The following is a 24,102-nucleotide window of genomic DNA, read 5'->3' on the forward strand; positions in this document are numbered from 1 at the left end:
ATCTTATATTTGTTCTCTGAATTCAAGTTTTGAAAAAATATCCAAGTTCAAGCAGCTCGAGACGAGCCCAAACTGAACCAAGGCTGATGATTCATGACTGAGGAAGACTCTGCGTATGTCAATAAAATAAATGAAAAATATATATTTAACACTATTTGATGTGATATGATACAAGGAAAACTATTGACCATACAAGTAAGACTATTGACTATACAACTCGCAAGGTTGCCTAGCAGTGACCCTTGTGCTAAGCTTCCGGATCACTCTTGATAACATCGGTACTTCGTTCATTGTCTTGTGTTGCCTCGATATGACTGGTAGTAGTATGAGCAAAAGAACGGAGGACGAGTCCACTGTTATGAGATTGGCCATTGAACTGAATTCCAGTACCGTCCTGTATTGACGACACTAAGCACTGCAAACCATGGCATGTACATACTACTACGGGGTTATAGCCCACATACCGAGGAGGAAGGTGCATAAGCTGGTGAAAAGCTGGAAATATGAGTATGCACTGAAGAGATTGTTGCCTTGAGAGACACTCGTCCATTCAGTCTGTGATGAGGTGTTCAGGCCAAGCATGGACCAAGGATTCCCCAAAGCTTACGATGCAAGCAGGGCATTTGAGTACACTGATTTTATTTAGACCTTTACTAGTGACTAAAGAGCAAATTTCCTACTCACATTTTGCAGTAAAAAGGATGGGGCCAACCCATGTTGCTGAATCCCCAAGGTTAATCAGTATTTGGTATGCATAAGGTAGGTAGTGGGGTATAACCTTGTGACTGTATAGACAAAGCCTGTTATACATAGTTAGCATCATGGGTCTGTAAAAAACACCATTCAACATGCACCAGTATTAATGACATGAAATTTGCAATGCTAAGTATTTATTTCAGATTTTATTGGAGCTTTGCACCAAGCAGGTCTCACCAACCTAGTCAAAAGCCCAGTTTCTAGGTCGACGGGCTGTAAATTATCAAAAACCACCAGACAGTTCAATGGATCTCACCCACTGTCCAAAGGACTAATCTGTCTATAGTTTTCCTTGAGCTAGTCATGGAGTCAGTACATGAAATAAAATTGGCAATATCAGGGAAGAGCTTACCTCCTCATGCTCATTCCCTTATTTTTCAGCAAGAGGAGGATAAGAGAGATGGTGTTAACAATATCAACAGCTATACCAACTGCTAATGCCCCCACAATATATCCAAGAAATTTGTGCTGAAAGACCAGTAGCTCAGTGGCTTTTTCAGACAAGGCAGCATCCGTAAAGCCCAGTGCAACTCGAATAATGGAGGCCAGTATAGACAAGCACAGCACCCACACCTTTTTCGAGAGAGTGGATATGCGGAACGCATAGAATGTCTGATTGGTGATGAATTTAAGTAAAGAAAACATCTGAGTAAAAATTGCAGACCTGGACTGGAGCACTAATGAGAGTGGACATGGCCACAGAGTACGACAAAGGCCAGTGCGCAACAGTCAAATAGCTGTAGTCTCCAAAATGCGTGACTACGGTCTGGTATAAAGTGACCGAAATAAATACTGTATGAATTGTCTCAATGAACCTTTAAACAAGGCCAGTCAGTCACGAGTGTTCCTTGGAAATGGTGAAGAATCAGAAAAAAACTAACGTGCTCCAACAAACCTAAGCCATACCATTGAGATGTTTATCAGTTGCAGATAACATTAAATAAACTCATTGAGAAGAATTTACCAAAAATTTAATCCAGAACGGGTCCTTGTTGAAATTGTGTTGGTAATAACAATAAACCTGTATACCCATAGCCCCATATAAGCAGAATGCAAGAATACTACCTATGATTATGGCTCCCAAGCTAGCATCAAGTGGGGGAGGTGCAGGCAATTGCTCAGCTCTGATCAATCCATGCATGAGGTGCAGATATGGTGGATGTTCTGTATGGAAGCACTCGAGTCATTTCTCCCTTACATACCTTCTTCATGAACACAGCCAATGAGACTAAGTTTATGCGGAATTTCAATGGACCCACCAGTCTTCAACCAGATTCCCGGTGTACATGTACTGGTCATGCCCTCTTTGAGCGGAACAAGTTTCAAGAATTCCAGCTTTTGCATAGCCTTTAAGTTCGGATCTCTTCCTTTGTCCTCATGGACGGTTCTTCTCCCGCCGTAATCGAGTCACATAAGATAAAGAGGTTACAATACCTTGAAATCTATGTAATACTATTATGGTAAACAACATTGCACCCACCGGAAGATGATCAGTGACATCCGGTTGAAAATTCTTGCAGCGGTGATTGTAGCAAATGATGAAAAATTTTGCCACAAGAAAAGAAGTTCCGTCCCATATTCTGATTTTTGGGTTCCATAAGGTTCTATAGCGGGTTGACTATCCTTGCTGTTGATCAGATGGATAATTATAAGGCAGTGAAAATTGATGATGGTTACATGGTCATGGTTTCGATCTCATGATATGGTTCAGTCAATGTCAGTACTGCGCATTGTTGACATCCGATCAAAAAATGATGATCGATATTTGTACCGCAGCCAAAAGAGCCTTGGATTTAGTAATGTAGACCACCCTACTTCCTTTCCACCATGTCTATTCTTCAAACAGAGAAAGTCGTCGTTAACACACCTCCTGTGGATGGCCTCCCATCGCTCAAGATGGTTGTGAACCGTTATACGCGTACACCTTTAGCAAGGATAGACCCATCTTGCAGCAATATATCCCTTATTCTCTTTCATGGTCTTGGTCAAAGTATGTATATCACTTTGTTTAATATTCTCGTGCTTCAACTTTGGATATTAGCAAAAGAGCAATGGGAGCCTGTGTTAGCAAACCTTTGGGATGAAGCCGAAGGAAATGCGGACTTTGCTCAATGCTATCACATCTCTGAGGCTTGGACACCTGAATGGCCGAGTCATGGTGAATCAGCAACCCTTAACAAACCAGTCCTTCTCGAAAACAATATACAAGGCATATGTCCGTCTCTTTACTTAATTCAATATTTTCATATTGATCTCATTCCTGCTGCAAGCTGTCACTGTGTGGGCTAGTGGGATATCTGCATTCTTTATGCAAGGATACTTGAAGAACAAGCAAGTCATTGCAGTTGGTTTTTCCATTGGAACACTGGCTATGTAAGTTGTTTCCTCCCAGGTTATCTTGCTTCCTGACCACACTGAAAGGTTCAATGGCCTTTGCCCAATCTTTTCTGCTGAAAAGTCTACTCCAGTCATAGGTCTAGTTGTTGTGGAACCACTCATGTTTGACCGCGAGACATCATCCCCGGATCACCCAAGATCTAACATGATAGTCAAAATGATGAAGAAAGGTATCATGAGCCAGGCTGAGAATTGGCCTAATCAAGAAGCGGCTAGGCAATACCTAACAAAACAGCTTCCATGGTCACAATGGGAGCAGTCTGTTTTTGAAAGCTACATGGTAAGTGAAACAAAGTTTGACCTGCAGCTTTAGGCTGACCATGAATATCATAGTGTCATGGTTTGGAAAATTATGAAGTGAATGGGAAGCAAGGAGTAAAGTTAATTTGCTCTAGAGCTGAGGAGGCTTCAACATATGGACGGTACCAGGAATCTTGGGATGCATTGAGTATGCTGGAACAACTTTCATCTATCATACCAATTCATGTGGTGTTTGGCTCAAAAGATAAGCTGATGTTGGTACTAATTTATTAGATGCTATAAAATGCTGATCATTTTTGTACAGCCCACGAGAATGGAAAGCCTGTGTTATTGATACCTCCAAAGGACGGAAAGTTGCTGGTGTGCACCAGATAGAAGCCTCACACATGGTATGTCTACACTCACATACATCAGCTTTGTCTAACAGGATGCTATGGTAGGTTCCCGCAGAAAAACCAGCAGATTTTGCCAAACTAGTGTCACAACTCATTCGGGACATAATCTGTAGCCCAGTTTCGAAGCTTTAATCTACATGCACATGTGGCAAAGCATCATATCCATTCAGTCACAAAATTCAGATTGTTCTATTTCAGTGTTATGAATTCTACAAACCATGTACAGTCAATAATCATGAGTATATTTGCAATAAACTCCTTGATTGAATATAGGGACTATCTGTATTGCTTGCATCTTCAACTATGATTTGACCTATGTAGGGTCATAATAAAGCTGTAATAAAGCCTGCTTGTGTTGAGATGATGATCATAGAACTGTTGTTGCATTGTTGACATGCTTGTCTACAAGGTTGAGTGGTACTAGTAATGAGAATATGATGATCTATACTATGATTCAATATAAGTAAAGTATTCCAGTGACCGTGAATATATGGCCATTTACATGTGCTGTTGAGTTAAGTTAAACTCAGTTGATATTGTAACAACTGTATATCTACCTGCTGAGTTAAATCAAACTACTATGGGTTAGTATCAGTATTGTGTCTATATATATTTAGCAGGCTCACCTCAGTTGATATTGTAGCAACTCAGGTGAGTCGGCGCTGCTGCCAACTGTGTGATCTAGGTAATAATGCTGTCTTTTGGTTATAGGATCCCCGAGAGGCGGTCAGGTACGGGATAAGTTCGAGAGTCAGTCAGTACGTATGGAGTACATCTGCAAAACATGTATACTCGCCAGAGCAAGGATACTAGCTGGAGAGCGCTCTCCAGCAACGAAAGCACCCAAAGCAAAAATCAAAGCCTGCTCTGGGTGCTTTCACTGCTGGGAAGTGCTCCCAAGTGCTCTGAGCTGCTTTCGGCTATTTAGCCGAACATACAGGTTTTGCAGATGTACTTTCCTAACAGGTGCAGCCAGAGCAGTCCCAATAGAGGTCAACAACTTAAGGCAGAAAATAGTAGCATATATCAATGATTCATGGTCATGTAATCTTGAAGCAGTGATCATAGGTTTATGCACATGCATCGTGGTAGCTTAATTTCAAGAAGTACAAATTAGGCTTCACACATCAAGCATTCAATGACTTGCCACTACCAGTTAAGATTTATACATATTGAGACTGTGTCTGGTGAGCACGGACAGTACGGGATGTGAGAACAAGTGCAAGTCCCACAAGAATCATTACCTAGATCATTCTAGTAAATATTTTGTCATAGAGGATCACTCCACTTACTGCACTAAACACAATAGGTCTCCACCATGGAAATGTCTCTCCCAAAAGAGCACCAGCAATCGGGTTTCCAGCTAAAATCCCAAATGAACCAATGAAGTAGGCAAGACCCAAGCGGATCCTAGATGGTAAACTCAGTAGACAAAATATTAAGGATATTGATGTTCTGAGACATACCCGATCTCACTCTCATCTCTTGCTAAGGAAGCAATAACTGGTGCTAAAAGGGAAATGACTGTGGTTGCAGGATTAAGTAAAGCAATATCCTACTGAACCATAGTGTAGCAAAAATTACTCACACCCTCCAGAAAAAAATCCATAAAGGATAGCAAAGATGACAAGAGCGGCAACTGATTTGTCCACACCCAAAAGGGCAAAGATAAGAATGCTGCATGCGAAAGTACAGAAGGCAAGAGTGTTGAAGACCCCAAACTTTTGGCTGAGAATATTGGGAATGATTCGACCAGGAATAGATGACCCATTGAGAATGGCCAGCTAAATGGGCCATCAGAAAATTCTGATGGTAAGACATCAAGTAATGCAGAACATTCACCAAGTAAAATGAGAAAGTTGCATCGGCTCCTTTGATGGCCGCAAACAATTGCAAGTAGAAATCTGCACACAACCCAAGTTGGTAACTGAACAGTACTGGAAAAAAAGGATAACTTACAAGGAAAGAAGAATCCCCAGTCTGCAGCTGCAGCACTACAACGACATTGTTTGTTATAGATGAAAATCTGGTACAAGGAGACCATTTATATGATCATGACTCACCCAAGAATTCCAAAGATATATGCTGTGTCAGTGAAGAGTACAGTCAACTTGGGTGGATCTGGCTTTCGAGTCTTGGGTGGGTTTGCAGTCATAAGAATGTTGGCGATAATGAGCAAGCCAAGACAAATAAATGCAGATGCTCGTACGCCCCAAGCAAAACCAACCCTTGGATTTGTAATGAGTCTGTTTAGCATGATAGGAAAGATGATGCCTCCGACAGACGATCCTTTAATAACATAAATCAACAGGTCTAAATGAAAATTGATGTTGAAGGCAAGGATTACGCACCGGTAATCACAATACCCATTGCTACCGGACGAAGTCGTCGCCAGTAGTGAGTCTGGACAGCCATAACAGGTACATACACAAGGCCAGCACCAATACCTGCTGTTAAGCCTTGCGAAAGGAAAAGCTGATAGTATTTGTCGGTATGGGCAATGGATACCATAAATATACTGTTTTTAGAGTAAATCAACTGGAAAGAATATTGAGTGTAAGAGACACACGAAAACACATATATTGCGGATCCCATTACTGTCATAATTTTGAAGTATCCAAAATCTAGCAGCTTCCCAGCCGGAAGACCAAGTGCAACCATGAGGGCAAGTTGAGTTGAACCAATCCAGCTTACTGCTTGTGCAGAAGCTGCATTTGAGCGAACATAGATGTCTTGGTAGACCCCAAATGCATTTTGGTACCCAAATACTGCAGTAATTGCAAAAAAACTAGGGTCGAAAGTGCTTTAAACAGCTTCCTCGGGATGAAGATGGCTTTTGAAACCTACCCGCCAATTACAGTGCACCATGCCTTGAAGCCTCCCTCAATAAAGTTGTCAGCATCCTCACCTGGTGCAGTCTTTGACTTCTGCTGCATGTTGGAAACTGGTAATGGAGGATTTGACATGAGGTAGATATATGAGCAAAACTTGTAAGGATTGAGGGTATGAGAAGGGAATGTTAGTCTTGCTCCTGAACAACATGGCTCTTTTTGTTAAAAGCTAAGGTTTGATACAGTTCAATGGTTCACTGTGGGAAGACAATCTTACATCACAGTACATGCATTCAGATTTCAGATTCCATCTTCGAGATCAGAAATGCAGGTTTGATACCTTTGGCACAGGTTGCAGTTGACTTGAATGATTAAGTAATTTGCTTTCCTGTTCTGAATCAATAGAACTGATCAAAATATAGATGTAAAGGTGTGTGAGGATATTCCGTGTCTGGAAACCCTCTTCTGATTCTAATCCTGCAGGTAAGTTCAACATGCGGGTATCTACCATTTCAGCCACACTATTTGTATCATCAACCCATTCAGCCTATACCTCATCACATCACTCGTGCTTTCCTAGAGATTTTGATGTCTTCCTAGTGTAACTCCTACTATTCGAGTTTGCAAACAACAGGATTTGATTTTTCTTTAATGTCAAAATTTATAGATCCATATACTGGTTGTTAAACATTATGCATCTCTCTCCATCCTTATCAGTTGTTCAGACTCCCTTCTTTCGCGACAACAGAGACCATATACCAGTGATCGGGTGCCCCTGTGACAATCAGTTGCTCTTAGTATGACATGCACAGTAAGTACTAAACTGACACTACGTACTTGAATTTTTGAAGCAGCTTCCATTACCTTTTCATGACCCACTGTATCAACAACATGTCATATCAGCTTACCCCTGTGATAATTAAATGCCACTCTCACCATTCTCCCACTGTGTAGGTCCCAACTCTTCAAGTCGATATCCCTCACTCCTCCATTTTTTCCCTGGAATTTTGTTTGGATCTTGTAGTCCAAGCATAATCAAAAGGCTCTGAATTTTCAATGCTATTCCTGTCTTCTCAGGATAATAATAAGGTCCTGAGCTACGAAGTCTGGATCATTTGATTTAGAGTGCAAGAATTGTGAAGCTGAAGGGTCAAGACTCATGGAAACATACAGCACAGCTTGCAATCGGTGTATCCCGGTTGTGGTGCTAGTGTCCTCAGTGTCCATTGGAACCCATAGAGATGGGCTGAGTCTAGGAAGGCAGAGATATCGAACTATCCATACTCTAGCGCGGAAGAGAGTCAATATAATGAAAGCAATTGCTGGACTTGGTGGCGGGAGTCTATAGATCACAAGTTGCTATTAGTTCCAGACTTGAGGCAATATATATGTGAGCATACTGCAAGGCCAAACGTGATTGCTCATCCAGCAGAGTCAGGAAAAAATTGTATGCAACAAATCTTAAGCCTAGAAGTTCTGGTATGCCATTGAGAAAGTGATTAATGGTGGCTCGTGATAGCTTATAGGCTTCTTCTGAGGGCATTATATTCTCTTTTCTATATGACTGGGGAGATTCAACAGGGAATATTGTGTCAGTATATCAACAGTATAAATAGATAAGCAGACAAACAGTGGTCCACTGCTCCATCTCTTCAAATGTAGACCAAATATTCTTAATCCCCATGCTTTCACCTATGTTGGTCCACAGAGTGAATATAGCCTGTAAAGAACCAAATTGTAGATAATCATAAACTTTCATTATTGAATCACCTTCTTCTCCAACAGACTATGTGGTCTCCAATTGAAATGCTCTGTCAATTGCTACTCGCTGTGTGTAATTGAGTATTTCAGAGTCAAAATGACTCACAATAGGTTCTAGAATCAATAAAGCTAAATTGAACAGATAGTCTTCATTTTTCTGGAAGACATACATCCATAACATTGAACAGATACGTCAGTTAGAATTGGATTGTGACATACAATCTTGTATCTGGTGTGTATCCAGTTAACACGAGCAAGAGCAATTGCAGCTCGAGGATCCTCATCAGCTATGTTGGCTTGGGAAGGGTATGTATTGCAGAGGATAGTGGCCATCAGTGTGACTGTCTATACAAGATTTTAGTCCAATGGATGAAGCGGCTGACCATATGACTATATGTACATCTACAAGCCGTTTGTTCAGGTCGGTTTCCCTCATCAAATGTCCACTTTTATAGAAAGTTGAGGCAATAGTTGGCTAAGGCTTTGCTCAGTCAACAAGTTTTGAAGCTACTGATTTGAGTACTCACAATTCCAAACACCTTGAAAAGTGTAATCTGGAACCCCAAAAGCATGGTTAAAGGTGCATCATATAAGAGCGAATCCTGGACAATTTGCTGAGCTTCCCCAGGAGTCAATTCGAGCCTATCGATGCCAATGCCATATCCAGGATATCTGGCAGTGCTCTTGTTAACGCGGCGGTACCGACATATGCGAACCAATGCAAGGTATACGAAGAGAGCTAGTATCAGACTCAACATGACTGACGAGGTCATGGTGCACAAGTAAGGGAGGTAGCCAAACTCTGCAGCCAGTGCAGAACCTTTGAATGATCTCATCGTACTTAATATCTGGTCCAAGGGAAATACGAAATGGTCGCAGACATAATAGGACGCGGGAGCAAAACAGCTTTGGGTTCATGAAATCTTCGTTGTAGCTGATGTACGGCAGAACCCAGGTGGAGCATGTATACCCTTTCTGCGGACCTAATGACTGCTTCTCCGCCGGTGGTTTCATGTTCATTAGTTCACCTTAAGGTGGGTCTCAGTGGAAAGTTCCCTCTATGCGCCGAGAATAGCGCAAACACGAGAATTCACGCCCACAGCCGTTATGCATCAGCTTTCTGATAGGATCATGACTGATACGCTTGCATGCACATTCCCTGGGTGATCTGGTGTCAAAGATCGTTCATTACGGCTCATCAGGATACTGGATAAGACTGGATACTTTCCCATCCTATCCTTTGTACTGATTCATCGACCTTCGGATTCTAAGGCTACCTTACTTGTGTCATGAAATATACTGACGAGATCCAATTCCCTAACAACAAGTTTACTATATACTGTACAATGCATCAAAGTGTACTTTGAAGGTGAGTCCTCTTTCTGTCAGCAACTTTGTTACTTGAACATCAAAATTGCAACCAAGGCGGTGCTTTTTCTAAAGCGCTGGTGGGGTTCTTACAGCTTGATGAACCCTCCTGATGGAATCTCTACAGCATCATCATGTTTCAATGTTACTGCAGTAGGTGACAATGTTTCCTATTCTACAAGGCAACTTCCCGCTCTATCATGATGACCTGCCGAGTTACGTAGTGTTCTGAGCCAAAAACTGCGTAGAACACTGGCATTACTTAGAAGAACCGGTAGATCAGATCATTTAATTGTTCGTTGGGAGTCTGGAATACTTGGAAAGATCCGGATCCTGTTTGTTTTTGCAGGATCGCAGTCAGATTTTGTGGTCCCTCAAATTCTGCAACTTGAATCATAATGTATCAATTCGTGGAACGTAAGTAATGGACCTTGAATGAACCGGCCGAGTTCATCATGCCCTCAAAGTTACTAGTGATTCTGAAACCTTATATTGGAACGTAATTCCCAGGACGATGTTGCGAACTACCATGATCACCGCTGGAGGAGGAGCTACTCTGTGCGCTCTTGTATGCTTGGAGGCTTCTAAGATCATCGTGTTTCTTCTAACCTGCCAAAAATTATTAGGTCGTACACGTTATTTTCAATCGCGTAGAACCCAGAAACAAGACAGTCTGGTTCTTGCTCCTCGTCTGTTTGCCGATCTGTCTTGGGCTTGGGCTTCATTCATTCTACGCTTCACTGTTTGTGAGCGTTTTCAAAACCATGCTCATCTTCATTGGGTCGTTGTTATCATCCTTGATAATATATCGGCTTTCGCCTCTTCATCCATTGTATGGCTTTCCAGGACCAGTTCTTTTGAGGATCTCTCGTCTCGCATCGTTCAAGATTCTCTTCACGGGCAAGCAACATGAAATCTATCAGCAACTACACGAAAAATATGGTCCGTACGTCCGAACTGGTAAGGCGTCGTAGTGGTCTTCTAGTTGATCTGGTAGAAGTTCTCACTCACTTCACTTCATATCAAGGTCCAAATCACCTACACATCTCAGATGCTCAAGCTGTTCCATATATCATGAATTCTCCGCGTTGCCTGAAAAGTGAACGTACGTTTATCATTCATTTTCTGGTTTCAGTCTTGTTTGATACCATCTGGGAAGGATACAATGCTGTCAAGCGGGAAGATAGTAATGCGCGGGGTCTCTTGGGCATCGTGGATCCCAAAGAGCATTCTCGACGACGTCGCCTATGGGACCGTGGACTTAACACATCTGCTCTAAAAGGATACCAACCACTACTTACTAACCGCATCAACCAATTTGTTGAAACCCTGCGCAGAGAATCTTCATCGAATGAGAGTATAGACCTTGCTAAGTGGATAGCTTTCTTCTCGTGAGCACCCTAATTTTTCACTCGATGTCTTGTAAATATTGAGTACATATATCAGGCTTGACTTCATGGGGGATCTCGCGTACGTTTACCAGTGGCGCCTCGTTAGAATTTTTTTTTTCATTGATCCAAACTTAAGCTGGGGAGGTGTATTCCATTCAATGGAGGATGGAAACGATGTGAACGGGCTTTTGAACTTATCGCAAACGGTGACAAAGTACGGAATTGTCTTGAACACCCTTTTTCACGGTCGAACTTTCGAGGTTTTCCAATAGGATACACGAGACCGCAGGAACGATTCCCTGGACAAGGCTATTTTATGAATATCTTCCTGTCTCCAAGAAAACGATACAGCAGCTTGCATTTGCCAAACGCACTGTATTGGACAGAATCAAGCGTGGATGTGGCGCGACCCCGGATCTGTTTATGTATCTGGTATGTAACATTTCCATGGTTGGCAGGAACTCTTTCCTTCTCACTATGTTCTCTCGTAGCTTGGGGAACATGACGACACGATAGACGAACCTCTAAGCCTACCCGCACTAGTTTTAGAAACAAGTTTTGCTCTCATTGCGGGTAAGCCGCTTTTTCTCTTTGTGACCAAGGGGGGACCGAATCTGAACACAAGTTCGAATGTTTAGGGACCGATACAAGTGCAATGACGCTGGCGAATTCATTTTTCTATCTTTTATCCTACCCGGACACTCTAAGCCGTCTTACGGCTGAAATTGACGCGTTGAATGATGATTTGAACCCGAATGCGCTGGCAGGGCTTCCTTATTTGAATGCCGTTCTGTACGCTGATATGTGATTTGTTGGGCCTCCAGAAGATCTGATGTATAGTAGGAATGAAACACTGAGGCTCCAACCGGTCGTTCCAAATGGTGTTCAAAGAGTGTTGCTCCCAGGGCCTTCCGGGAAAGGTGTAGTGGTGGATGATCGGTGAGTGGGGGAAGGACATACATACATGACACAGCAATGATATAACAGATATTCCACCTCTGGTTTTCTCAGTTATATTCCACCACGAACAAACCTCCAGATCTCACCTTACTGTGGTTAGAGTCATGCTTGAATCTTTTTTTATCACAAGCTGACGGTGTATGTTCTGTTGAGCAGTTCAACGAGACCCACTCAACTTTTCACCGCATTCTCATTGCTTTTGGCCTGATCGTTGGCTTCCTAACATTCAGGACAGCTTACGCGGAAACGATAAAGCGGATTTTCGGCACAACGAACAGGCATTCTTTCCATTTAGTTATGGTAAGCAGTAATAATAATCGTCGAAGCAAGCCTCTGTTCCCTTACAAATTTCCTATGAATACCAGGACCCACAGCGTGCGCCGGTAAATCGTTGGCACTGATGGAAATGCGGGCGGTTCTCAGCACCGTCTTGTCTAAATTCGAGCTGGCTTTCGCAGATGGATGGAATCCCGCAGAGTGGGAACACAACTTAAAAGACTTTTATACCTTACGAGGGGGGCCTTTGCCAATCGTCTTGGTGCCCCGGAAGGTTGCTAGTTAAAGCCTCTTGGTAGTGGTGTTGTTCCTTGACCACCCCGGTACTAGTAGTAGTATCACATCCGAAATTTGGGGCTCCTTGTCCTCGCAAAGAATCGTGTCTTCAGTACTTGCTTTTTCTTTCTTTCTTGATGAACCAGGATCTTGGGTCCCCCCCAGATCCCATAACCCCGTATGATACACTACATAATTTCCAACTTATCGACTTCGAAAACTTGAACATAAACGTTACCGTTACTAGGTCGGAGATTTTCTGGTAGCAGATGAATATCTTCAAAGGTCCACTCAACCTGTTGATGCTTTGGCGGTACCAGTAACATGTACCCTACACGCACGTTACCATCACCATATTTCTCCACACTTTTATTGTAAATGTCTTTGACATTATTGTACCGAGCGCTTGCTCCCCCACGCTCCTTGGCAGCAGTGACTTGAATAACCCAAAGTGTGACGCAACTAGGACTGTCCTCCTGCAAAAGAAGAGCGTCGAACAGAGGATTGTTCCGCTTGTATGGAACGTGGAGAGTGCACAATACCGGTTCTACCTCCTGGATCATATGGAATCGGTTTAGAGAAAATGCCCCGTTCCAACGTGGTTGCGGTATGGACGAGGTATTAGAATTCTCCATGTCACCATCGTCCTCCTTTGTGTCGTCACCATCAGGAGGGTCGAGTTTGTCCACTTCGTTTGCCTCGGAATTTGAACAATGAAGAGCGGATTTCGAAGAAGGCGAGGCTAGGGTGAAACCAATGAATCTGGTGTGAGGAATTTTCGCCCTCTTTCTGGTCTGCCGCTTGGGAAGAGTGTTGAGGGCAGAGTATAGACCGAACCGTAAGTTGGTCAGGGAGGGAGTAATAATCCTCTTGATGAAAAGACACTCGAACATCACTCCCGCAGCAACAGCGAGATCCGACGTCTCAGAGATTTTATGATAAAACTCGCACAAATCGGAAAACTGCCACTCGTTGTGCCGTCGAAGCAACTCTTCGCCAACCCAGGGAGAGGCGAAATCCACATAGGCGGTATCGCTGGCAATTTTTACATAGCGACTTGAAGGGCTACCGCGCAGTTCAGAGCGATAGATGCGCAATAGCTGATGAGATATTTCGTTGGCATACCCCGCCTCTGCGCGGATTTCAAGGATTTTTGCTAGGTCCCGGAGGGTGTTCAAGCGCTCTATAGCATGTACTACAGCTCTCACATAGTCGTTATTGGCGGGATAATTCACGGGCGTCTGCTCCGTTTCTGAAGCCGTCTGCCCAAATTCCAAGAGCTGCACCTTCTGAACCAAGGGCGTCTGTTCAGAATCTTGCTCGGGTTCCAAGCTTTGCTCCTCCAGTTGTTTCTTCAGTAACAAGGGCTCCAAAAATAGGCGCAAAGCGCGAGGAGTTGGTACACAGTAATAGAGCGCATCTAGGAAGAGTTCCTCCTGCTCTTCTACTTCTTGACTGAGAGGTTGTAATTGTGGAAAAATGGATTCGAGAATGAGTGGTAGACTAAAAGAAGCTGAGGAATTTTGAAGCGAAGACGAGGGTTTGACGTTACCATTTTCGTAAATCCTGCGGAACCCACGGATTCAAGAAATATAAAGGTATTCCGTGCTCAACCATCCAGGCTTTATACCATTCACGTGCAGGGGACGGGACATATACAGTGAAACCGGTGGTCAAGATTATCCTCTTGGGTTCAACTTTCAATGGTGTGGAATCTATTAGAAACCAAGGGGGATGCTGTGTTCGTTGCATTGGGAATTCGGAACGCATGTGAAGAACTTGAGCCGAGCTAACCCAAGTACCCATGTTAGTTATAAAGTAGATGTTCGATTTTGTCCATTACGTAGACGGGACGTTTATCGGCGAGTTGTTCCACCAAAAAGTAAGGTATTGAGGTCGATTTACCTGCGAGTAATCAGTATCGAAGCATTAAACAGACTTGTAAAAAACGAACCACAGCCAGGCTGCCCACTGATAATCGCACCGGACCTCAGATTGGACCGATACAGCGCCCCGACTCTTTTATACATCGTTTGTAGCTCTGAGCGAATAAGGATTTTCTTAGGAAGATCGAACTCTTGTGCAATCGGGATCTCGAGAATGGGTTGCTCGCTCGCTTTGAGGGAATCCAGAGTATCACGCTGGCCGAAATATCCCTCTATTAAGGCGCCCCATCCAGGATTGTTATCTCGGACCCATAATGACTTCTAAAAAGGATGGTTAAGAGCTAAATTAATGAAAGCTTTCAAGCTTCAAGGTCTTACATTTATAGATACCGTTTCGGTCGAATTTCCGACTGTAATGTCAACAATTTCATAAGACATGCTGAAGACAAGATGGTGGTACACCCTATCCTATCCTATAACCCCTATATTCCTATGTACCCTGTTAGTGCCTCAGACTTGGCGGATCATACGGACCGTATAGATCCGATATCCGATAACCATCCTCGTCCGAGTCAGATTCATTCAACCCAGACCCAACTTTCCTACACTTACTGTGTTTTCGTCCTCCAACCTATAGACAACGATGGAAGCATTCGATACATATCAAACGCCGCTTTCTAGGTGGATATTTCTTTCCTTTGTTTGAGAAGTTTCGAGATTGGCGTTTTTTCTTTCCTGAATTTGCATCTACGTCCTCCTCCTCCGCTTCCTTTGCCTCCCTCTCCCCCTTTCGCGCTTTCTGTGGTTTTTGTGGGTGACTGACGTTGTGAACTATCATCAGTCGATATGCGAGCAAGGAAATGGCTCATCTGTTTTCACCTTCAGTGAGTGACGTGGTGACTGGGAGTTTTTCACCACGACCAACCTCAATCGTACTATCCCCAGAACCGATTCTTCACCTGGCGAAAACTGTGGTTAAATCTCGCCATCGCAGAAAAAGAACTGGGCCTTCGAATCTCGGATGAAGCGATTTCGCAGATGAAGGATAATTTGGTGCGTTGCCTGTCTCCGTCTCCATTTCTGTCACCACATACCACCTTTATCCACAGCATCTAACACCAGAACAATTCGACGTGGCGGCGGCGGAAGAGAAAAAACGGAGACATGATGTGATGGCTCATGTGTATACTTTTGGAACAGTTGCGCCGGCTGCTGCGGGGATTATTCAGTGCGTTCTTTGCTTTTTTTTCTCTCTCTCTCCACTGACTGGATCCGTTTTAGTCTAGGCGCGACTTCATGCTACGTTACCGAGTGCGTATTCCATAATTCGCTTACAAATCCCGACTAACTCTTCCCTTTTTCTAGCAACGCCGACCTCATCTTCCTCCGCGACGGTCTCGATTACCTCATCCGCTCTCTCTACGTCCTGATATCCCGTCTATCCGCATTCGCCTCCAAGTATCGAGATCTCCCAACCTTGGGGTTCACGCATTTCCAGCCCGCGCAGTTGACGACGGTGGGGAAACGGGCGACGTTGTGGATACAGGTTAGTATCTTCATCTATTTCATCCACTTGAACTGAACAATTCGTCTTAAAGGAACTTCTCTGGGACCTCCGCAATATCAAACGTGCAAGAGAAGACCTTGGGTTCCGCGGTGTAAAAGGTACAACTGGTACTCAAGCCAGTTTCTTGGCTCTTTTCGATGGAGACCATGAAAAGGTCGAATCCCTAGACAAACGCGTCACCCAGCTTTCCGGGTTCGACTACGCTTACCCCGTGACCTCACAAACCTACTCACGCAAAATCGATATCGACGTACTAGCACCTCTCGCTTCCCTCGGTGCCACCGCCCACAAAATCGCTACTGATATCCGTCTTTTGGCGAATTTGAAGGTCAGCTAATCCGTTAGAAAACCAACTTTCCTCAATTAGTGGGGGTAACATTCCATTCCCTCGTGTATAGGAGATCGAAGAACCATTCGAGTCGACTCAAATAGGCTCTTCGGCGATGGCGTACAAACGCAATCCAATGCGTTCCGAACGTGTCTGTAGTCTTTCAAGACATCTAATGGTGTTGCACCAAAATGCCCTTATGACAGCAAGTGTACAGTGGTTTGAACGAACTCTGGACGATAGGTGAGTGTTTTGTTCTATGCGGTTAATCTTTGGGGAGGCTAAGAAAACACAAAATTTCAACTTCTTTTCTTTTTGCTGAAATCTCTCTCCGCACACACACACGCAGTGCCAACCGCCGGATCACACTCCCAGAAGCTTTCCTCACCGCCGACATCGTTCTTTCCACTCTTCAAAACATCTCCGAAGGTCTCGTCGTCTACCCCCGCGTCATTGCTCGGCGTATCTCGCAAGAGCTCCCCTTCATGGCAACAGAAAACATCATCATGGCTCTCGTCAAAGCCGGCGGAGACCGCCAAGAAGCTCACGAGAATATCCGGGTGCTATCCCACGAAGCGGCTCACCAGGTCAAGCAGCTGGGGCTGGAGAATGATTTGATCGAGCGGGTGAAGCGGGATCCGTACTTTGACCCGATTAAAGACCAATTGGATAGTTTACTAGATCCGAAGAGTTTTGTTGGGAGGGCACCGGAGCAGGTAGAGAGGTTTTTGAGGGAGTGGGTGGACCCGGTGTTGGGGGATGAGATTGGGAGGGAGGTGATTAAAGGGGCGGGGAAGGTGGAGTTGAGTGTTTGAGGGGGGTGGGGAAGTGGCAGTGGTTCCGAATGTCTGCGGCTGGGGTGTCGTATCGTGTTTATGTTTATGCTATATATATATATCTGAACGCGATCGTGTTCGTACAACTCATAACATTGTTCTGAACGCTAGTGAAGGTCTCCTGAGACTACTTAACTCGGTTGACACAGCAGCCTGAGGTTGTGGAATTACTTCCCTACCTTGACAGCCAAGCACATACAATGTGTCATTCCAAGTATTTGAGTGCACCGAAGTAAAAATGAACTTTCAGTATCAATATATCTACCCTCAATTACTAATAGGTACACGAAGATTTCCACTAACTTGAACGAACACGATACACGATCTTTTCCGCGCGAACCTATGTTTGCAGTGGGGTCAGCCAGCCGTTATGCTTATAGCCTTCAGTTCAAGTTGCTTTCGGACTCACCTTTCCTTCCTCCTGATACTTAATCCAATACTGCGCATCTGCAAGCCCATTGGGAACAACCCGGATTGGTACAGTGCTGAGTGCACCCTGCTTCGCAAGGTGACTTAACAAACCCGCACACCATTTTCCTAGCTCATAGTGTTCAGGGATGGCTGGATAGTTATACTTATCTCTTGTTGGCTAGTTATGAAAAAAAAACATTGATAAGAACTTGGAACTTGGGAAATATTTCTCCAACCATCCCGAACACCAGCTAGCTCACCTTTCCCAAAAGTGTATAAACATAAGTAAAGTCGGATCTGATATGTTTCGCCTTCACTTCTACGGGGAGCACCAATGCAATGTATGATTCTTTCCGGTCTCCGATGCATTGAGCAATGAGTGAGATAGACTCATCATTAGATGCACAGTCGATGGCGACGTTTAATTCATTGTCTCCGCAGAACGTGGTGATTTTGGATACCACTTCGTTATCTCTATAGTCGAATACAGCATCTGCACCCAGCTTCTTGAGGAGTTCATGGTTCCTAGGTGAAGCGGTCGTTATGACCTGTAGGCCCGATTGCTTGGCGAGCTGAACAGCATACTGTCCTACTGCTGAAGCTCCACTCCAAACCAAAATCTATGGGTAAATTTCATAAATCGGAAGGCAAGCCACGAGCTTCCGACTTCAAATATGGCTTACCGGGAATGGGTTTTTCGTAGCATCAAATGGAGTAGGAAGTGTTTGATTCTGCCAAAGTGCCTGACAAGCAGTGAATGCAGCAAAACCGATAGTCGAAGCTGATTCGAAACTCATATCGTCCGGTAGGTCTATAAGCATCTTCTCATCCGCTACACAATACTCTGTGAAGGAACCTCCATTCTCAGGTGTCATGCCTTCAAATCAGATCAAAGTTACAGTGTTAGCTTGAGTTCGTGTATCGAATCAACCACTGACTCACATCCATTCACAAAGCCTGCTACTCTTTGTCCAATCTGTCTGCTGGATCGGGTAGACTCGGACACATTTGGCCCCAACTGCTGGATCACCCCAGCAAAATCATGGCCCACGATGAGTCCCTCCCCTTCACCCCAACCTCTTTTGAGCTTCATCCCTATAGTTAAAGGTTAGCATCAGGTTCCAAGTATGCCATGTATATATTATACATCCTAGATGAAAAGAAAGGCGAATAAATGAATAAACGAGATAAACGAACAATCGGATGGATTCTGTGCAGCCGCGAAAATCTTCACAAGGACTTGACCTGGCCCCGGTTTAGGGACTTCCACAGTCTTGAGCGCTACTTTCCCTTCTCCTACTTTGATAATGGCTTGCATTTGTGAGTCGCAGAGATAATGATGAACGCAAACAACACTGTGGATTCCCTGTAGGTTTTATACTGTTGTATCAATCGCCCGGAGTCGGACAAAGACAGAGATAGTCATACAATGGGTACACGGATTAAATAATTGAAATGAGTTACCAATTACACCAATCCCCAACCCCATCTTTCTGGAGGGTCATCATATCGTCAGCAAGTTGAAAGAATCACTGTGGTTGTCGTCACATCCGCGTTCACTGGATCAGGTACTCCATAACCCGACACTGAAGTTCCGAACCACAGGCAGTTGAAGTGCGTGTATCAGAGTCATATAAATCAATGCTGGTTCAGTGTTGTGGGTAGTAGGTGGTACAAAGCTACAAACACATTGTGACTATGTATGCTCTGAACGCACACACGAAGTATCACGAAGAACTTGTACAATACACGATCTTTTGCGCACGAACCTATATGATAGTCATTTAGTATATAACCGAACAAAGTCTGATTGTTTGGCTTGCCTTTCCCTCCTCCTGATAATCGATCCAGTACTGTGCATCTGCGAGTCCATTCGGGACCACTCGAATCGGCGTGACGCTGAGCGTATTGTTCTTTGTGAGGCGGCTCAGCAAAGCCGCACACCATTTTCCAAACTCAAAATGTTCAGGAATAGCCGGGTAGGCGTATTTTCCCTCGATTGGCTGGAAAGTTGCCCGACTTTCATCCAACCGCCAGAAAACATCACTATTTGACTCACCTTTCCCAGGAGCGTGTAAGCATACGTGAATTCTGACCTGATGTATTTTGTTTTCACCTCTACAGGGAGCACCAATGCAATGTAGGAGTCTTCGCAATCTTCGATGCATTGCGTGACAAGTGATACAGACTCATCAACAGAAACGCAATCAATAGCGACGCGGAGTTGCTTGTCCCCACAGAATGTCTTGATATTGGAGATAACTTTAGGGTCTCTGTAATTAAAAACAGTATCTGCGCCGAGCTTCCTGAGCAATTCGTGGTTTTGGGGTGAAGCGGTCGTGATTACTTGTAGCCCAGATTTCTTGGCGAGCTGAATGACAAACTGACCTACCGCTGAGGCCCCACCCCACACCAAAATCTGTGGGAACCGCTCACTAGAGTATAACTAGTAACGAAGATAAAACTTACTCACTGGAAAGGGGTCTTTTGCGACATCTACTGGAGTAGGAAGCTTCTGGAACTGCCATAGTACTTGACATGCAGTAAATGCAGCCAGACCAAGTGTCGAAGCCGATTCAAAACTCATATCGTCTGGGATATCCACGAGCAGCATGGCGTCCGCTACACAATATTCCGCGAAGGTGCCCCCATTTTCCGGTGAGGTACCTGACCAATCCGAATGAGCGTTATATTTCTTTCCGAGCTCGAATAATTATCAAAACTACGCCGACCCACATCCATTCAAAAATCCTGCGACCCTTTGTCCAATCTGTCTGGACTCAGAGGGTACATCTAGTCCTAATTGCTGAATGACCCCAGCAAAATCGTGGCCCGCGATAACGCTATCCACGGGCCAGTCTCGCTTTAATTTCATCCCTTCAAGGGTAGCGTCAGTTTGTTTGGAAAATAAGCACAGAGAAAACATGCAATCAGACGGATTCTGCGCGGCTGCGTAGATCTGCACGAGAACTTGACCTCGACCAGGTTTTGGGATCTCTGTGGTTTTGAGAGCAACTTTCCCTACGCCTGTCTTCACAACAGCTTTCATATGAGTAGAGACCATGTCGTATTCAAAGTTGAACTTTAGTTGTTCTGCAGATTTTTATATATATTGCTGCGTTTGACAGGATCGCTGGGGGTGGACCGTGGACGAGACCCGAAATAGGGTATTAGTGCGAATCGTGACAAGATGAAGTTAAACGCTTGTTCCGGGTGTTCCTGTATGTGAGGTCTTGAGAAACCACGGCAAGAATGTCATTTGTTGTTGAGTCGCGAGTCCCGGGATTATCGATGCCTTTGTCATTCCCGCGTCCGCTGGAGCAAGCAGCACAGAAAGGTTTAGAATCGTCATCGAAGTTCTGGACCAGCCGTTCTAAACCAAACAGGACCAAATGCTGAAATGCTTCCCCTCAATGAATGCTCCACCCTTGACTCTTTTCGAATGCGCTACGAGGAACAACTATAGATATGTATAAAATCAATGTTGGAATATATTGAGTACTGTATATTGACTGTAGAAGTAATCAATGCGAACCCATCCATTGTGGCATGCAAAACGCGTAAATATCATAGTCATAGTCACAGGAAAAGAGGCGGAAGATTGTTACAAAACATGGTGTAACATGGTGTCGCAGAAGTATGTACATGGAGCGAAGTGGAGCTGCGAAAAAAGCAAGGATGCGTTGATATGCAATATGCGAAGATTGTTTGTTGTACAGCACTAACCAGGAGATACAAAGAGCATGAGAAAACGGTAGTATAACGTCGACCTACTTACTGTACAAGGTTCAGATTTTCAGTTCTCTAAATCCCCTGACATCTACTCTTCCGTTGCCGTTCGCGGTCCATTCGGCCGTACTTGAAGTATCGCGAGAAAGCGAGTTGGTAGATTTGCCTCCAGGAATCACGATTTTCCCTACCCCTTTGCCAGACATAGGAATATTTCGAGGTTTGGGTAATCCAAGTTTCTTGCGTTGACGACGTGTCAACGGGCGCTCTGACATGGTACCAACATGACGGTTCCTCGCCATCTTAGGGGGGACGACGGAGTGAACGTGAGGCTCCAGATAATCTTCATCGTCGTCGTCGTCGTCGTTATTCGCATCCTCTTCGTCCACATAGTCATCGTCGTCATCATCAGCCTCATCGTTCGATTCGTGCGGGGACTCAGAGCCCCGCGCAGAAAGCATGGAAGCCGGAGCAACAGGAAGGCCGTCCTGCAACTTCCCCATTAGACCCTCTTCTTCGCTATGATGCCCATCGTCGGCATCCGTGCTCTCCGGTTCATCCTCTTTAAAAGATGGAAGTACACCATTTTCCACAGGCTCAGGAGAATCTTCCATTTGCTCGTTTCTATGGCCTTGTCTACCACGATACTCTGAAGCATCCTCATCTTCGATCCTACTCCGTTTGCTTTCAGCACTGCTAGTCGAAATCCCTGATTCTGCGCTCCCCTCTTCGCTCACGCTTTCCTCGAATGACCGCTTTGGACTGCGCTGGATACGTGGCGGAGGTATAAGGTGCGTAAGGTGCGATAGATTAGATAGCGGGTCGATCGCTACCGCCGAAGGATTGTTAGGGAAATATACGGGTGTACTCGGTGATACCGTAGAAGATCCAATAGATGATTCTGATGTAGGTCGTGATGCGCCATTGACTTGAGACGAGATTTGGAGTGGCTGAGACGTCTGCGACGTTGAGTTTGATGTGGATGGTGAGGGTTCTGGCCTTCCGGTAAATACAGAAGAATGATAAGATGCCGATGTAACTGCAGGGGTAACCTGCGTCAAATGCGTAGGATATGCCGCATACGCATAGGGATGCGACGCGAAGCTGTACATATGGGTCGGATACACACTTGAGTCAGACGATGCATGGGAAGTTGTTGTAGACAAGTTAGACTTCGGAAGAGTTATTGTCGCGGAAAGGTCGACAGTGGGCGACCCCATGGAAGCGTCCTCAGAATCCGAAGTGGGTTGCTCGGAGCTTGAAACAGGTGCTGGAGAAGGTGAGTGTGAAACGGGTGGGGTAGTCGCCACCGAATGAGATACGGATGTAGGGAGAGGTATAGTTGTTGCGTCAAGAAAGCCATCGGATTCTTCGATCGGGGAAGGAGGAAGACTCGACAAGGGTGACGCCCCGGCTGATATCGGAGTAGCAGCTGTCATGTACAGCGTTGGGGGCGTAGGGAGAGACCTTGGAGGGATCTTCAGCTTGAATCCAGTAGTTTGTTGAGTAGATGAGGAGTCCTTCACTCTTGATTTCGGTTTGTCAACTGAACCATGAGCAGTGTGAGGTGTAGCCTTTTCTTTTGCCTTCAGTCGACCTGCTTCCTTCTTTTCTTTTTCCTTCCGTTCACGCTCTTTCTTCCGCGCTTTGGAAGGCGGAAGACGCTCTTCAGGAGGCGGAGAAGCACTAGAGCTAGAACCAGCAGAAGGAGGAGGGGCCATTTCACATACTTGCGGAATGCCTGTGTGAGGACCCCGGAGGTTACGAACAGAGGAAAAATGTTCCCAATCGTGATAACTTGAGTTGAAAAATCAAGGCCCATGTGAGTGATTTGAGGCACAAGGAATTTAGAGAAAGAAAATATTACGGAGAGGTAAGCTCTCAAGGAACAATAGAAAAGTATAATGAAGAGACATACGCGACGTAAATCGTCGAATCTTGACCCTCTCCTGGAGACATTGGCGAATCGCCATCACCATCCAGTTCTCTCGAGGAACCGGATCGTGTGTATTTCGAAGGGGAATCTCCAGCCTTTTTGGACGCCGGCTTTGGACTTTTCGGTTGCGCTGGATCACATTGGATCACATAAACCAGTCCTGGCTGGACCACCTTGATATTCCGTTTCGTGAGATGAGCAAATGCTGAGAGTTCCATGTGGCCTCCATAGGTGGCGTTCTGTCGCATACCAGCAACATACGCGCTGAGGCCACTACCCTTCTCTTTTCGAACACCACTTTCGCCAAATTCGTCAACGTCGACGAATCCTTCATACCGCTCTGGATGGGCTTCGATGAAATCACAAATTTCACGGCGAACTTCAACATGGCGTGAAGGGGAACCATATTGTTGGTCAGAAAGGGCTCGAAAAAGACAATTTCCATCTCCAATAGTCGGCGCTGCATATAAACCCAATGAACGAAGCTGATTATTCAACTGTACGGTGTTTTGCAGAGGGTCCGAGGTTAATAGCTGTATATTACTTTTCTTCACTAATGGTCTCATGTTATACAGGATGATGACTCACATTAGATCGTCCCGAGCTCCTCGTTGCCCGTGTTCTAAATGATTTGTTCTGTTTCCTTGCTGAGCCCATTTGCCTTTCCCCGCTTTCCTGTTTTTTGGCTGCTGGTTTTGGGGTCCTTCCGTGTAGCAATGAGCATTCGACCCCGAACA

At 44.8% G+C, this 24,102-nt stretch overlaps 11 protein-coding genes across 11 annotated transcripts; 3 read left to right on the forward strand and 8 right to left on the reverse strand.

Moving 5' to 3' along the window:
• Positions 1-127: 127 nt before the first annotated feature.
• On the reverse strand, positions 128-2,362 carry C8R40DRAFT_1116615 (uncharacterized protein). The gene is made up of 12 exons (XM_046228621.1): positions 2,016-2,362; positions 1,721-1,961; positions 1,638-1,651; positions 1,421-1,571; positions 1,109-1,368; positions 1,013-1,053; positions 938-956; positions 855-882; positions 779-800; positions 685-720; positions 608-632; positions 128-555 (listed from the first exon to the last, which is right to left on the reverse strand). Exons 2-12 carry the CDS (start codon positions 1,895-1,897, stop codon positions 450-452), a joined length of 879 nt encoding a protein of 292 aa, XP_046083801.1. The 5' UTR covers positions 1,898-1,961; positions 2,016-2,362; the 3' UTR covers positions 128-449.
• Positions 2,363-2,563: 201 nt separating this feature from the next.
• On the forward strand, positions 2,564-4,170 carry C8R40DRAFT_1116632 (Alpha/beta hydrolase fold-1). Its single transcript, XM_046228622.1, has 7 exons — positions 2,564-2,746; positions 2,798-2,971; positions 3,027-3,129; positions 3,178-3,433; positions 3,487-3,668; positions 3,719-3,803; positions 3,855-4,170. The coding sequence occupies exons 1-7, from the start codon at positions 2,584-2,586 to the stop codon at positions 3,939-3,941; spliced, it is 1,050 nt and encodes a 349-aa protein (XP_046083802.1). The 5' UTR covers positions 2,564-2,583; the 3' UTR covers positions 3,942-4,170.
• A 581-nt stretch (positions 4,171-4,751) lies between these two features.
• On the reverse strand, positions 4,752-6,827 carry C8R40DRAFT_1116634 (MFS general substrate transporter; the record flags this gene model as incomplete). Its single annotated transcript, XM_046228623.1, has 9 exons — positions 6,657-6,827; positions 6,408-6,597; positions 6,161-6,347; positions 5,873-6,098; positions 5,769-5,803; positions 5,652-5,713; positions 5,398-5,593; positions 5,276-5,333; positions 4,752-5,219 (listed from the first exon to the last, which is right to left on the reverse strand). Coding segments are annotated over exons 1-9 (1,234 nt in total), but the record flags the coding sequence as incomplete, so codon positions are not given.
• A 278-nt stretch (positions 6,828-7,105) lies between these two features.
• C8R40DRAFT_1255180 (uncharacterized protein) lies at positions 7,106-9,319 on the reverse strand. Its single transcript, XM_046233755.1, has 11 exons — positions 8,929-9,319; positions 8,802-8,876; positions 8,621-8,746; positions 8,508-8,558; positions 8,411-8,461; positions 8,271-8,360; positions 8,041-8,204; positions 7,812-7,982; positions 7,577-7,746; positions 7,478-7,518; positions 7,106-7,415 (listed from the first exon to the last, which is right to left on the reverse strand). The coding sequence occupies exons 1-11, from the start codon at positions 9,235-9,237 to the stop codon at positions 7,362-7,364; spliced, it is 1,302 nt and encodes a 433-aa protein (XP_046083804.1). The 5' UTR covers positions 9,238-9,319; the 3' UTR covers positions 7,106-7,361.
• A 1,196-nt stretch (positions 9,320-10,515) lies between these two features.
• C8R40DRAFT_1203445 (cytochrome P450) lies at positions 10,516-12,771 on the forward strand. Its single transcript, XM_046233138.1, has 12 exons — positions 10,516-10,729; positions 10,797-10,874; positions 10,929-11,160; positions 11,216-11,239; positions 11,297-11,374; positions 11,433-11,592; positions 11,652-11,733; positions 11,799-11,952; positions 12,004-12,099; positions 12,148-12,215; positions 12,277-12,420; positions 12,486-12,771. Exons 1-12 carry the CDS (start codon positions 10,534-10,536, stop codon positions 12,680-12,682), a joined length of 1,509 nt encoding a protein of 502 aa, XP_046083805.1. The 5' UTR covers positions 10,516-10,533; the 3' UTR covers positions 12,683-12,771.
• On the reverse strand, positions 12,495-14,739 carry C8R40DRAFT_481915 (uncharacterized protein). The gene is made up of 3 exons (XM_046235203.1): positions 14,627-14,739; positions 14,225-14,577; positions 12,495-14,127 (listed from the first exon to the last, which is right to left on the reverse strand). Exons 2-3 carry the CDS (start codon positions 14,476-14,478, stop codon positions 12,861-12,863), a joined length of 1,521 nt encoding a protein of 506 aa, XP_046083806.1. The 5' UTR covers positions 14,479-14,577; positions 14,627-14,739; the 3' UTR covers positions 12,495-12,860.
• Positions 14,480-15,149, reverse strand: C8R40DRAFT_1239062 (uncharacterized protein; the record flags this gene model as incomplete). Its single annotated transcript, XM_046233476.1, has 3 exons — positions 14,937-15,149; positions 14,627-14,879; positions 14,480-14,577 (listed from the first exon to the last, which is right to left on the reverse strand). The coding sequence occupies exons 1-3, from the start codon at positions 14,994-14,996 to the stop codon at positions 14,480-14,482; spliced, it is 411 nt and encodes a 136-aa protein (XP_046083807.1). The 5' UTR covers positions 14,997-15,149.
• Positions 15,150-17,399, forward strand: C8R40DRAFT_1116650 (L-Aspartase-like protein). The gene is made up of 9 exons (XM_046228624.1): positions 15,150-15,239; positions 15,400-15,442; positions 15,504-15,611; positions 15,668-15,786; positions 15,840-15,869; positions 15,924-16,104; positions 16,157-16,453; positions 16,524-16,696; positions 16,803-17,399. Exons 1-9 carry the CDS (start codon positions 15,202-15,204, stop codon positions 17,266-17,268), a joined length of 1,455 nt encoding a protein of 484 aa, XP_046083808.1. The 5' UTR covers positions 15,150-15,201; the 3' UTR covers positions 17,269-17,399.
• Positions 17,400-17,587: 188 nt separating this feature from the next.
• Positions 17,588-19,018, reverse strand: C8R40DRAFT_1173481 (dehydrogenase; the record flags this gene model as incomplete). The annotated part of the gene is made up of 6 exons (XM_046232023.1): positions 17,588-17,629; positions 17,699-17,878; positions 17,961-18,320; positions 18,384-18,577; positions 18,643-18,795; positions 18,898-19,018. The coding sequence occupies 6 exons, from the start codon at positions 19,016-19,018 to the stop codon at positions 17,588-17,590; spliced, it is 1,050 nt and encodes a 349-aa protein (XP_046083809.1).
• A 258-nt stretch (positions 19,019-19,276) lies between these two features.
• C8R40DRAFT_1203481 (dehydrogenase) lies at positions 19,277-20,764 on the reverse strand (the record flags this gene model as incomplete). Its single annotated transcript, XM_046233139.1, has 6 exons — positions 19,277-19,469; positions 19,524-19,703; positions 19,760-20,119; positions 20,174-20,367; positions 20,437-20,543; positions 20,625-20,764. 6 exons carry the CDS (start codon positions 20,762-20,764, stop codon positions 19,428-19,430), a joined length of 1,023 nt encoding a protein of 340 aa, XP_046083810.1. The 3' UTR covers positions 19,277-19,427.
• A 724-nt stretch (positions 20,765-21,488) lies between these two features.
• Positions 21,489-23,931, reverse strand: C8R40DRAFT_1173483 (uncharacterized protein; the record flags this gene model as incomplete). Its single annotated transcript, XM_046232024.1, has 2 exons — positions 21,489-23,226; positions 23,348-23,931. 2 exons carry the CDS (start codon positions 23,929-23,931, stop codon positions 21,489-21,491), a joined length of 2,322 nt encoding a protein of 773 aa, XP_046083811.1.
• Between the last annotated feature and the right edge of the window lie 171 nt (positions 23,932-24,102).

Source organism: Lentinula edodes (assembly GCF_021015755.1).
Source record: "Lentinula edodes strain Le(Bin) 0899 ss11 chromosome Unknown C8R40scaffold_30, whole genome shotgun sequence".
Taxonomy (NCBI): Eukaryota; Fungi; Basidiomycota; class Agaricomycetes; order Agaricales; family Omphalotaceae; genus Lentinula; species Lentinula edodes.

Excerpts from the sequence above, each read along its gene's own strand:
- C8R40DRAFT_1116615 (XM_046228621.1), bottom strand. The coding sequence starts at position 1,897 with ATGCATGGATTGATCAGAGCTGAGCAATTGCCTGCACCTCCCCCACTT. Across the intron at positions 721-778 it reads TTTGTCTATACAGTCACAAG|CAACATGGGTTGGCCCCATC; the intron begins GTTATACCCCAC and ends TTGGGGATTCAG. Across the intron at positions 633-684 it reads CATCCTTTTTACTGCAAAAT|TGTACTCAAATGCCCTGCTT; the intron begins GTGAGTAGGAAA and ends AAATAAAATCAG.
- C8R40DRAFT_1116632 (XM_046228622.1), top strand. The coding sequence starts at position 2,584 with ATGTCTATTCTTCAAACAGAGAAAGTCGTCGTTAACACACCTCCTGTG. Across the intron at positions 2,747-2,797 it reads CTTTCATGGTCTTGGTCAAA|CAAAAGAGCAATGGGAGCCT; the intron begins GTATGTATATCA and ends TTTGGATATTAG. Across the intron at positions 3,804-3,854 it reads AGATAGAAGCCTCACACATG|GTTCCCGCAGAAAAACCAGC; the intron begins GTATGTCTACAC and ends ATGCTATGGTAG.
- C8R40DRAFT_1255180 (XM_046233755.1), bottom strand. The coding sequence starts at position 9,237 with ATGAGATCATTCAAAGGTTCTGCACTGGCTGCAGAGTTTGGCTACCTC. Across the intron at positions 7,747-7,811 it reads CACCGATTGCAAGCTGTGCT|ACTTCGTAGCTCAGGACCTT; the intron begins GTATGTTTCCAT and ends CAAATGATCCAG. Across the intron at positions 7,416-7,477 it reads AAGCTGCTTCAAAAATTCAA|GGGCACCCGATCACTGGTAT; the intron begins GTACGTAGTGTC and ends TGATTGTCACAG.
- C8R40DRAFT_1203445 (XM_046233138.1), top strand. The coding sequence starts at position 10,534 with ATGCTCATCTTCATTGGGTCGTTGTTATCATCCTTGATAATATATCGG. Across the intron at positions 11,375-11,432 it reads TTATCGCAAACGGTGACAAA|GATACACGAGACCGCAGGAA; the intron begins GTACGGAATTGT and ends GTTTTCCAATAG. Across the intron at positions 11,593-11,651 it reads CGGATCTGTTTATGTATCTG|CTTGGGGAACATGACGACAC; the intron begins GTATGTAACATT and ends GTTCTCTCGTAG.
- C8R40DRAFT_481915 (XM_046235203.1), bottom strand. The coding sequence starts at position 14,478 with ATGGGTACTTGGGTTAGCTCGGCTCAAGTTCTTCACATGCGTTCCGAA. Across the intron at positions 14,128-14,224 it reads CCGCAGGATTTACGAAAATG|TCAAGAAGTAGAAGAGCAGG; the intron begins GTAACGTCAAAC and ends ACAACCTCTCAG.
- C8R40DRAFT_1116650 (XM_046228624.1), top strand. The coding sequence starts at position 15,202 with ATGGAAGCATTCGATACATATCAAACGCCGCTTTCTAG. Across the intron at positions 15,443-15,503 it reads CTCATCTGTTTTCACCTTCA|AACCGATTCTTCACCTGGCG; the intron begins GTGAGTGACGTG and ends TACTATCCCCAG. Across the intron at positions 16,454-16,523 it reads GTCTTTTGGCGAATTTGAAG|GAGATCGAAGAACCATTCGA; the intron begins GTCAGCTAATCC and ends CCTCGTGTATAG.